The sequence below is a fragment of the Perca fluviatilis genome, chromosome 15 (assembly GCF_010015445.1).
Source record: "Perca fluviatilis chromosome 15, GENO_Pfluv_1.0, whole genome shotgun sequence".
NCBI lineage: Eukaryota > Metazoa > Chordata > Actinopteri > Perciformes > Percidae > Perca > Perca fluviatilis.
This window is the reverse complement of record NC_053126.1, coordinates 25594929-25607258: the sequence shown is the minus strand read 5'-3', so window position 1 is coordinate 25607258 and position 12330 is coordinate 25594929. Positions and strand designations below refer to the sequence as shown.

General features: G+C 42.4%; 1 protein-coding gene across 20 annotated transcripts in view; it reads right to left on the bottom strand.

Annotated features, from left to right (window-relative positions):
- Positions 1 to 1887: 1887 nt before the first annotated feature.
- nfixb (nuclear factor I/Xb) overlaps positions 1888 to 12330 on the bottom strand; it is a 165634-nt gene continuing 155191 nt past the window's right edge. For all 20 annotated transcript variants that reach the window (XM_039823917.1, XM_039823912.1, XM_039823914.1 and 17 more), the window contains 2 exons: positions 11449 to 11540; positions 1888 to 6073 (listed from right to left, as the gene is read on the bottom strand). In XM_039823917.1, the coding sequence (XP_039679851.1) occupies positions 6059 to 6073; positions 11449 to 11540 (107 nt within the window). In that variant the 3' untranslated portion in view covers positions 1888 to 6058. The remainder of the gene's footprint in view (positions 6074 to 11448; positions 11541 to 12330) is intronic.

Genomic DNA, 12330 nt, shown 5'->3' with positions numbered 1-12330 from the left:
TGGGAGGCTGGTCTGAGGGAGGAGGGGGAGGAGCACTCTCGGCGGGAGGGGTTACAGGGGCCGAGGCAGGAGGCTCGGTGTACACTAAACACAGCCCAGCGTCCTACAAAACGTCTTCAAAAACAAAGGAGAAAAAAAAATAAAGACAATGGCGGACGGTCCGGCCACAGGGTCCGACTGGGCTCTTTGAACGAACGAACGAACGAACGAACGCACACACACACACACACACACACACACACACACACACAGAGCCCCCGTGCAACCTGTTTGTCTCCGATATGGCTTCTCAACTGTGGCGCTTTCACTTGTCAAAGGTTTGATTGATAATACTGCTGCTGGCTTCATTTGCTTGATGGAAGAAAATATTTTAAAAAGTTGCATATATAGATTATTATTTTTTTTTTTTTCCCTTTCTGTTTTTGCAGGACAAAAAAAATGTGTAATCACTTGATTTTGCTGGTGGAATTTCACGGTGCTTTTTTTCCCTCTAGAAGTCACCAACTAGTTAGTACAGCTTTTGGAACCATCATCACTTTGGTCAATGCGTGGCTCAAACACTGCGATTTTTAGAATGGCTGTGAATCAATGTGTAACATCTCTTTTATGATTGTGCTAAATCTGAGCCGTTCAGTCTCCATGCTGTGGAACCAGTCCGCTTATAAGGTGCTTCAAGTCATTCTTTTCCTTTAAAAAAAAAATTAAAAACAGCTGGTCTCATTCAACCACTAGAAAGGTGCATAACTGAAGGTCTCGACGCAGCGTCTTCCTGCTGCCTAAGATACGCAGTAACAATGACAAAAAAAATAAAATAAAAAAAGAATCAAAAAGCAAATCCAAATTCAATCATATATATATCTAAAAAAATAAAAAAAAATAAAAATAGATGGAAACAAGGATTACAAACCAACCTGCCTATACTAGCAATCCTACTGGTCATCTCCCTCGCTTACGCCCCAAACCAAAAGTTCCCGCGAGTGCTCCCTCCGCCGCGGCCTGATGTGTCATCCACGGCTCTGCGGGAGGGGGACTATTTCTTTGCCCTGACCCCGGCCCCCCAGCCTCAGCACAGCCCAGAGCCCCCTGGTGTAACTTGTTCACTTACATTAGCTGTTGAATGGAGAAGCTGAAGAAGATGGGTATGGTAATACAATGTGAAGCGTACAGACAAGAATAACATGTGAGCTAACTGCATTCTGCTCAGACAGAAAGAAAAAAAAAAAAAAACTTATTTTTTTTTTCCTTTTCTTTTTTTTAAAACCCCGCCATTCAGAGAAAGGGAGAAGAGGAAAGGGGGGAGGGGAAGAGAGAGGGTTACGCGGCTATAGACTACTCCAGTGTCCAAGATAGACAGAAGACAAGATACAGAGGAAGAGAAGCAAGACAGAATTTCTTTTTGTCATTTTTTTGGGGTTTTTTTTTTGTCGCTTTTCTTAATTATTCAACAATAAAAAGAGGAACTAAATCACACCAATTTTTTTTTTTTTTCCTTTAGTACTATGTATACTGCTTTTAAAAAGCTCCAAGAAGAGGAAGAGAAAGATATAGAAGTATGAAGGAGGGGATGTGTTTTTTTTTTTTTGTATTTTTTTTTTTGTATTTTTTTCATTCGAGATGGGCACTCAGGATTACAAGATGGAATCTGTGAACAAAAGGCACTTTTTAGGGACAACCTTTAAGATGCTCTGAGTCTATAACACTACATCACCAAACAAATATTTATAATCATTTACAGTGGGAGATGGGGAAATGGGGGTGGGGGGTGGGAGGGTTCACTTGAATTGATTACAGCAACACCCCTCTGGCCAGACAGAGTCCGCTGATTCCCTCTCCCTGAACCAACTACGCGTTTATACCAAATCAAACCAGATATCACCACTCTTTTTTTTTTTTCCCCTCTTTCTTTAAATCCAGAATTGTGCATCTCCCAACTTGGGGAAGATCTTGTCTTTGTCCCACACTAGGATTGATCGTGTTGGATACAAGATCCAGGTTTATCTCCCTCCGACTGCTCCTCTGCTATGTGATATTGGGGTGGGGTGGGGTGGGGGGGGGGGAGAAGGAGAATGCCTTTTGTCACAACAACCTTTTCATACAATGAACCCCTCCCCCCTCGGTAAATACAAAAGAAAAAGAAATAGAATAATGCATGTTTTCCTAAAAATTTGCTTTTTTATCATAACACTTAATTTTGTTTATTATTATTTATGTATAATAGAGATTGAATGTACTTTTAATCTTTACGAAAGCACCAGGTTTCATAGTGATATATATTTTATGAGTTGCAAAATCGTTCCTTCAGCCCTCCCACATTTTAAAAACAAATCATTAGAAATGAAGTTTTTTTTTTTCTTTTCTTAAAAAAAGCGATAAAAGGAGAACAAAAAAAACCAACAACAACAAAAAAAAAAAAAGGAAATTAAAAACTATTTCCCAAAACTTACTTACACAGACTGGGATATTTTTCTCGCTGCCCTCGTATTTAGAGTCCCGGAGCATGTGGACTTGAAAAAAAAGAAACAAAAAAAAGAAACGTAGAGGTTTTTTTTTTTCTTTTTTTCCCCCCTCTTTTCTCGTGACACCCTCAAACAATCGCTAACACACAAACACAATTCCTCTACCAAGGCATTGCACATGGCTCAATCGACATACATCATTTAGTTTCAAGAACAATACTTCCCATCAAAACAAGAAAGAAAACAACAAAACCAAATCTGTTCTTTTTTTTTTTTTTTTTAAATCCTCAACTACATTACCATCACTGTCTATGTGTCTATTGTTGTGTTTGCTGCAGATTTTGTGTATTTTTCGTCATTTAGTGTGGGGTTTTAGAGACTGGTACTTTAGCTCTAATCAGCGCTTTTTCAGATGCATCCTATGACTGTGCGATGTACGCCATGCTTCAAAAAATAACTAGACTGCCACAGAGCTTATCTTGCAAATAAAAAAAAAAAGTATATATCTATAAATATATATGTGTATTATATATAAAGATGCTTGCGATTATCTAGTGAGCTGTCACCGTTTTGTCCCCCCCCCCCCACCTTTCTCCTGACATAAAATTTTCCACCATTCACTATAGCTTATATGTGAGAAAAAAGAACCTGAATTCATGTTTGACAAATTGCATAATGGGAATACAGAGGCACTTCCATAGATTAGAAAAGAAATCACGTTTAGCCGCCGTTAACGTCGTACTCAGCCGAGCTAGTTCTCTCTACGAAGCGGATGAGATGGGGCGCCGTTCGCTTTTGGCCAACTATGTTGTGTTTCCCTGCAGTGAAGAACATGGCCAGGCAGTCCAGTTATTTTGTGAGGTTGGATTAGTCATTTTTTTTACCAGGAGATAACTGAATCACTCAGAATATATGTATGGGCTAAGGATATAAAAAACGATTGAAAGCATAAAGGCCTCCTCAGATTGTCTATTTTTAAGACTTCCCTTTGAATTGAAATAGTCGAGCATGGGGGGGGGGTGGAGGGGTGTTTGCATTTATAGTAAGTGGTCTTTATAAGTCTGTGTTTAAGAAGTGGCCATCTGTGCTCTACAAGTGTGTTTCCATCCCAGCGATACATCCACTGCAACGGTCAATCTACTGGAATACGTTTCTCACAAGGTTGGCTGGTATGATTGTTTTAGTGCAGTTTTGATCATTAAGGGCTCATCGATTCACAATAGTTAAGTGGGGAGTGCTGGTGTATGTGTGTGTGTTGGGGGAGGGGTGGGGGGGGGGTTTCCATAGCAACCGATATCCTTTACCTGATCCCGTGCACCAAAAAACAAAAATGGGCACACGGGTGATCGTCCTACTGCTAGCCTTAGAGGCCCTCGTTCCCTCTCCGCAAACAGCCAGATATGTCACATATTCATTTTGCTCCACAGTGTGGCTCCCTCTGCTCTTGGAGCAGCGGCCCGTCTGGGAGTGTAAACAACAGGGTAAACTTTAGGGAGACAGAAAAGAAGAGCTACTCTCTCTTTTAGTCTGGGTCCCATCTTCAGCAACCTTTTTTTTTTTTTCCTCCTTGGTTCTGTTTTTCTATCACTCCACCACCGGCTGTTCCTGGGTCAAATAGTAGATGGGGCTGGTTTTGTTGTTGTTGTTGACCTGTATGGTTCAGCACGTAAGTTCCCCAGAAAATAAGCTTCCTGTGATTGTCAAAATCCTGCATTGTGTCGTCTTGCAGTACTTTACTGTACGTGGCAAATAGGTTTATCTGGCACGGAGGAAAAAATTTTATTTTTGAACGTGTGGAAAAGACCTGTATTTGCTTTTTCTTTTTTGCCGAGAGTTAGACAAGAAGATCAATACCACTCTCATGTCTGTCCGTAAAAGATGAAACTATCGCTAGCAGCTGGTTAGTTTAGCTTAGCATAAAGAATAAGGGGAACCAGCTAGCCTGGCTCGGTCCAAAGGTAACAAAATCTGCCTACGAGCTGTGTTTGGATGCAAAGGCCTCCTGCAGAGGCCTGCTAGCCGTTTCCAGCCTTTATGCTAAGCTAAGCTAACCAGCTGCCCGTGGTAGCTTCACATTTCATGTACACACAAGTGTGGTATCGATCTTCTCGCCTACCTCTCAGAAAAAAAAAAAAAAAGTGTATTTCCCGAAAAATGTCAATGCTTTTTTGTGTTTTTTTGTAATGTACTATTTGATCCAGGTCAGCGAACCACCCTGTCTACACCGCTTCAACATCCCACTTCTTACTGTGTTTCTCTATAAGGTGCTGTAATTCAAATACAAAACAATTATAAAATAGTACAAATCCAAAAGGAATAAATTCAAATAAGAGAACACACAAGCGATAACAAAATCATTCATCTACATTACAAAGAGGGCAAAGGGGGGGAACCAATAACTGCTGTCTGTAGTCGTGAAAACTGCCAGTAATGATGCGCACATGCACACACACACTGGGATTTTCAGCGTGTGTGACGTTTGGATATCTAATCAAATAGGTAGAGAGTTCACTGGACTTACTGTGTGCAGATACATTGGAAAATATGATTACAACACTGCCACCTGTGGAGACTACAATCTAAAAGGTCTGACTGGGCAACTGTGTGTGTTTTCGATCGTACACACACATGCTGTGGTCATGGCACAGATTGTGTGAGTGTGCGTTGTGCGGGGAAATGTCAGAATGAGCGGAGGCCAATGATTTGTCAAACTGAACAATGGGTCGAGGACACACGAAAGGCTTCTTGTACCTAGGTTGTTGTTTTTTTTTTTTTTCTCTTTAAAACTCTTAATAGGCAAGTCTGGTTAATCTCCCATGCCTTGTAGGTAAATAGTGCACATCGTTACGATTAGTGTTAATTGATTCAGCTTCTAGTGCAACCCTTAATCAAGATATGTTTTGGCATGATCTCTCTCTAGTTAGTAGCAGGGGTAAATAAAAAGGGGACTTTGTTGAGTCAATGGTCACTCAGAGGGAGAGAAACATTGGTCGATTGGATTTTTTTTTTCTTTTTTAGGGTGATGAAAGACATCACAGGAGCGTGGACTGCAGCTTTCATTGGAAACCAAATGGATTTGTGTAGCTTAAATGTAACATCTGTGTCGTGGGAACCTGATTTTGTTTTTGTTGGACAGTTGAGTTTCTTAGCCATTCATTTACACAATGCGTCCTCACGAAAGTAGGAGACAGTTGACCGCTTTCCCCCTCCTTCCTCGGGTTCCTCCTGCGTTGCTGCTGGTTCGGTGGTGGTTGTTGTTTTAGGAGAGACCTGCTTGCTGCTGTTTGTCCCCTTACCCCTTCTTTATCCTGGGCATCCTCTTGTCCATCCGTTCATCTTTACCATCGATCCATCTTGTTGCTCGAGACGGGTCCTCCCTCTGACTGGATAAATGAGTCCAGAGTTCCTCTAAAAAGCGTCATGCTGCTGGAATTTCCTGCGTTGCTCGGTTATATTTTGTTATCAGGTTGAGACGTACTGTCAGGGCCGGTCGGCGGGTCGGTTGGTTGGAGGACGATTATTATCCTGCGGGTTGTTTCTCTGTTTTTCTATTTCCGATTGTAAAGAAAGAATTCTAGTTGCTGGTTTGGACACAGATCTTGTCAGAGGAACCAAGACTGGAAAAGAAAAGAAGGGGAAGAGGAGGGGAGGAGATGAGATCACGTTAGTATCAAAACCAGTAAAATGTGTGTCAACTTGCATGCACAAGAAGGAATAACAGAAACACCTTAGAATACATTTCGAATCGGCTGCAATTTGGTGATTTCCACTGAGTTTGAGCACTCCCATGTATTTTACCAGAAAATGACTTTGGTAGTTAAAGTAAGTAAGTTAAAGTCACCTTTTAGAATAGTACTTGAGGAAGCGTCTCTTTAAGTATCTGATATTTACTGTACTTAAGTATCAAAAGTAATTTTCTGATATTAAAAGTACTTTATTTTAAAAAGTAAAGAAAAACCTTGATTATGAACTTTATTGTGGCTTCCTTATAATAATAATAATAATAATAATAATAATAATAATAGTCAGGGTTTCTACTCCTTCCTTAAACATCAAATTCAAAGTCTGACATCAACAGAGAGAAAAACGGAAACAGACTTTTTTTGTGGAGGAAGAATCTTTCACTCCACAACGTACGAAAACACTTCTTGAAAGTAACGAGTAACGAAGATGCTCAGAGGACAAGTAAAAGTGTAAAAAAAAAAAAAAAAAAAAAAGAGTACAAGTGAAAGTTTCCAGAAAATATAAATAACAAAGTACAGATACGTGAAAATTTGACTTAAGTACGTTAACAAATTATTTGTACTTCGTTACATTACAACACTGCACTTATTATTATTATTATTATTATTATTAGGTACATCTGTACAATCTAATGCGATCCAATACAACAGCCCTGCCATGAATTCTACTTTCACCAAATTTAGACATTTTTAAGTTTATGTTGACACTTTTCTACTTTTATAATTATTGTAGTGCGTGGCGGTATTGTACTAGACTGGTTTTACCTTTAAAAAGGTGTTTCTAATATTTTGTCCACCGCCATTTATATACATGATGGGGTAGGAATATGTCTGTGGAGGTTCTCAAGTCATCCAGGTCATCGTTTTTCAAGGAAGTTTAAAATCAAGGGCAACTGGACTTGGTTAAATGGGATGTTTTGTCTCACATCCAAGAGAATTCTTCTGCAATTTTCCTAGCTATCCTTTCATACTCCCGTACCTTTCTGAGGGTGGTCATACGGTACCAAAATGCTTAGCAAGATGTCTGTAAAAGTTTAAGAAGTATAATCCATAAAAGTCATTCAAGTCATCCTTATCCAAGGGCGGTTAAGATCAAGGGCATCTGGACTTGTTTAAAGATGCTTGAAGACATTCCGTGTCCCATCCGAGAGACTTCTTCAATAAGAAGAAAAAGAAGAAGTAGGAATATTTGTGCGGGTGTGCCTAATTTAAAGTGGCAAATGTCTGGCACTTTGCTAAAAGAAATAACTTGACAAACGTGAGCAGGATTCATCCTCTGGGGAACACGAATGTATGTACAAAATGTCATGGTAATGTATTGAATTATTGCTGATATTTCAGTCACGGTGGTGGACGACCAACAGCCACGCCACTGGGATTACTGATTAAAAAAAAAAAAAAAAAGGTGTGCTGACAAGGAAATATATCAGAAACCACTATGACAGATGCAACCTACGGAAAGTGTTGTACTGTAAGGTGTCTTTGTTATTTTGTCCCTGAAAATGACTCCACTAGAGGTTCCTACAGTGACAGAACAGTCATCTGGGCCACCAGCCCAGCTACTACCATCAATTCTGTCCATTTTTGGACTGAAGTACGGTGTGTCTCCAATTTGGCCGGGCAGTGAATGGCTACTAATGGCCACGCAGCAGCAGGGGGACAGCAGTCTGGCGCTCTCTGTTACTTGCACCATCTTCACGTTGGGTTTCTCCTGCTATGCGGGAAGCAGGGAGCAGAAATGGGTCACCGTCGCTGCTGTTGGCTGCCCCGCTTGGCCTGCAGGATCTGGCACTGGGTGCTAGTGCCGCCAACATTCTAGAAGTCAAGCCTTGGAAACTACTCTGAGGCTCCAGGGAAGCAGCCTTTTGTTTCGTTTGACTCAAACAGGTCGCATGAATGCCCCCCTTCTGCCTCCTGCCCTTCTCAGCTACCCTACTCCCCTGGGCACTGTCCCAGCAGGCCTTGGGCATTGTAACTTCTCAGTTACTCTCCCTCTCTCTCCTTCTGTGTGTGTGTGCTCGCTCTCTCTCTCTCTCTCTCTCTCTCTCACACACACACACACACACAATCCATCTATCTCCCGTGAACACTCTTACTAAATCCTTGGCAGCAGACAGTGACCACCCTCTTTTCTTTCCTGCCCCCCTCGCCCCCTCTCAAGCAACCCCTTCTCAAATTCAAGATCACTGGCTATGACATCATGTCTGGTTGCCGGGGGTAACGAGACGGCCAGGACGTGACTTCTGTAAGGGCCGAAACTCGGTCCCTCCGTTCCCTGCGTCTCCCCTCTTGTCCTGCCCCTTTGGTATCTCGTTTCCCCTTCTCCTCCTGTTCGCAGTGTTCCACATCGGCCACCAGAGGGCACACGGAGCCCACTGTTGTCAGTGTGAGAGCTTCTCCAGCCATGTCCTGCAGTCACCACATACACACTTTCTGACATGCTCTTTGTCTCGTGAGCTATCATTTCTTTTAGTGGATCATCAATCTTGTTGTGTCATTTTCTGAGAGGCCACATGCAAACTATTAATGCTGTGTGTTTTGGTTTGGTCTTGAAAAGTAAAACCATACTTCAGACACTCCGTACTGAACAATGAGCATATGAAGACAGACTACGTGGCCAAAAACTATGTAGATACTTTTCATGACGTTTGGTCTAGGGCTATTTTTCATCGTTTGGTCTCGGCCTCTTAGCTCCAATGCCTAATGCTGCCGCATTCAATGATATTTTAGACCAGTGGTTTCCAAATTTCTTTATGTCAAGGACCCCTAAACTGACACAAATTACACCACGGACCCACATTTGACAAGATTTTGTCCCAGGGGCCCCCATTCAATGGGGTTTTTGCATTTAGATATTTTATTACAGGAAGTGCATGAAACCGATGACCAAAATAGTCATACATTCTGTCACTGAGTCATAGAATTATAGTTAAAATAATGATTCCCCTATTTCCTGTGGACCCCCTGGAACTCCCTCAAAGACCCCACTTTGGGAACCACGGTTTTAGACAATAGTGTGCTTCAAACTTTGTGGCAACAGTTTGGGGAAGACCTTGTCCTGTTTTACCATGACAATGCTGCCGTGGAAGTCGACAGCAAGTGGGGCCTTACAGGGCTCTAGAGTGCGACCGATTTGGTCGCAAATGCGGCCAAAATTTTTAAGGGTGCGACTAAGATTTTTCCTAGGTTGCACCGGTGCACCTAACGTCCTCGCATCCGCTGCCTCTCCACGAACGAAGCGATGTCGTTTCTATCGATATGTTGAATGTTGCGTTACATGACTCATTCCTTCTGTAAAGCCGTGCCTGTGTTTGGATCTCTTCTCCGCGCAGCCCCGCCCCGCCCCCATTCACACGGCTCCCCTGCAACATGGAGAGACGCAGCGCCGGCAGTCCAAACTACTTACATTTGTCTACAGTTTTAATTGTTATTAACACAGCTGTATTGTTAAGTATGAGAGGGAAACGTATTGGTACCAGTGCTTCCGTTGGTAACTCTCGGTTATTGCGGCCGCCACCGCGAAAAACACATTAGAAGTTATTAAATGCAACTAACTTCAGTTCGTTGAGTAATAGCGTGTAAGACGGAGCCTGCTGGATCATAGTTCATAAAAATGCAGCGCAGTGACGATACAGACATTTCATAGCCTACACAAGACGTGTGTAACGCCGCTGATGAGTCTGCCGTCACTCTCTGAGTAGCATGTTTCAGTCCATTGCGCTCCCCCTGTCTTTTGGTTGTTGTTCTTTTTTTATTTTTATTTTTTTAAAGATTTCGGCCTTTATTTTGATAGGAAAGCTGAAGACATGAAAGGGGGATGACATGTAGGAAAGGGCCGCAGGTCGGAGTCAAACCTCCATTTACCAACTGAGCTTTCATTTACATGTGTTGCAGCTGTATATTTTTAAACTGGTAAAGGAAACACTGTCTTTGCGTTTTATTTTAATCACAATCGGTTTTAATAAAAGAACTTGTGAAAAGTGGCTTTGACTTAAAACTGAACATTTAGCCCACTTTGTAAAAAAATACAGAGCTATATATCTTGTATCGCCATTCAGCGTTAACGGCGATGTGAGGAAAAATTTGGGTGCTAAATTTTGTGCTGGTGCACCTAAATAAAAAAAGTTAGGCGCACCAGTGCAACCAAGGCAAAAAGTTAGTCTGGAGCCCTGCCTTTTTATCTAAAATCAATTCCACGACCTCACTATGTGCTATTGTGGCTAAATGGGAGCAAATCCCTGCAGCCAGGTTCAGAATTCTGTTCGAAAGCCTGAAAGCAGAAGAGTGGAGCATGGCAGCATGTTGCCCACGGCCATGCTCATGAATGTGGAACGAGATGTTCAGCAATCACATATGGATGTCGGGTGTCCATCAACTACATCTACATCTAAGTTGTTAAGTCCATTCCGGACTGGAAGCACATGACTAACAAAGAAGGCAGCGTGATGAAGAATGGAGAGAAAAAGTGACAGTGAAAAGTGGCAGAGCAGAAGAAGATAAAGATCGGAGTGAGAAAGAGCGGAAGGGGAATAACGGCGGAGGGGCAGAAAGGATCAGGACTGGGGGAAATGGAAAGGGAGGAAAAGTAAGAGAACGGAGAGCAGAGAAACAAGAGTTTCAGATGGTTTCCATGTGTTCAGAGCGGAGCTGGCTCCAGGTGGGTGTGGTTGGACACTAATGAGAAAAGTACTGGTTGGTAATGGAGGAGGCATATGAGCGAGACATATGAGTGAGGCGCAGAGCGGCGAAAGGGAAGGAACAAAGAAGGTGGAAGAGGGAGAAAGTAGAAGGCAGAGAGAGAAAATAAATATGAGGGAGGGAGGGAGAAGAGCAGAGTAGGACACAGCTGAAAAGAGAAAGAGAAGTAGAGAAGAGAAGAAGAGGGAAAGGAGAGGTAGCAAGGAGAGGGAGTGAAAAAGGCAGCGAGGGAGAAGGCCTGCTTGCCTGAAGGGTAGGCTCCATATGTGCCAAATAAACAGTTGAGCACATATGGTAAACCACACGTACAGTAAAATACAGATGTACAAATGCACACATTGATGGTGCACTGTGGGATGGTGTGAGAGGAGAGGTGGAGGAAACCCAGCAGCAGGTTTCAGGGAGGGAGGGAATAAGAAGTATTCTGGCAAACATCCACACAGTTAATACGTTTCCTGAGTTAGACCAGTAATCGCAGTCAAAACCGACGAGTTACCTCCTCACTTCTACACATGGAGACAAAAACTAGCCAGTGTATCCCAGACTCCTACCTGCGTCTGCTGCGGGATGTTCAGAAAGTTGTTGTCCCGTGATCCGATGCCGACAAACCTGTTGGAAGCTGTGGCGCCTGGCGTGGAGTATGCTAGAGAAACAGAAGAGAAACAAACCAACATATCAGTGCATACACAAAGACAGCTGGCAGCTTAAAGCAATCAATTACATTCTGGGAAATAGGCGTATTCACTTTCGTACCTAAAGGTAAATGTGAAGATTGATGTCTGTATGGTAGCAGCCTGTTAGCTTAGCACAAAGACCAAAACAGGGGGAAACAGGAGCCTGGCTCTGTCAGAAGTAGGGATGTCAGTTTCGGTTAATTTTGCTTTCGGTAGCCCGACAACCATTAACTGCTAACTAACCGGTTCATTTTTAAGAAAAGTTACAAGTCATTTATAATTGAAGCCTGCAACCTTCAACAGTGTATAACCTGTAACATTATCGAATTAATGTAGCAGACTTTTATTTAAAATGACCTGCAGACCCGATCTACATTATGGAGTGATGTGTCGTTGACTGTAGCTAACGTTAGCCAAGCTACGGAAAACAGGAGCTTAGCTGGATGGATGTCCCGAGGACAAACAATACTGTCGCTCCGACTTTATCTGTTCATTTCCTGCCACCGTTTAAATGTATATAAAGAGCAGGTGAGTGCTGCTAATACAGTTAAACACTTTTGTGTTTATTTAGTTGGAAGCATGTGTAATTAGAATCCTGCTGTCTGACATTGCTGTCTGATTTCTCAGCCTGCATTAACAGAGCAGCTGCTTCGGTTCAAGATGCTAGTTGAGCGTTTAGCATTAGCCTCAGACAGCTAAACCGCAAAGCCAACTCCAAACAACAACTACATGGAATTTTCAAGTTCCTTAACAGTCGTG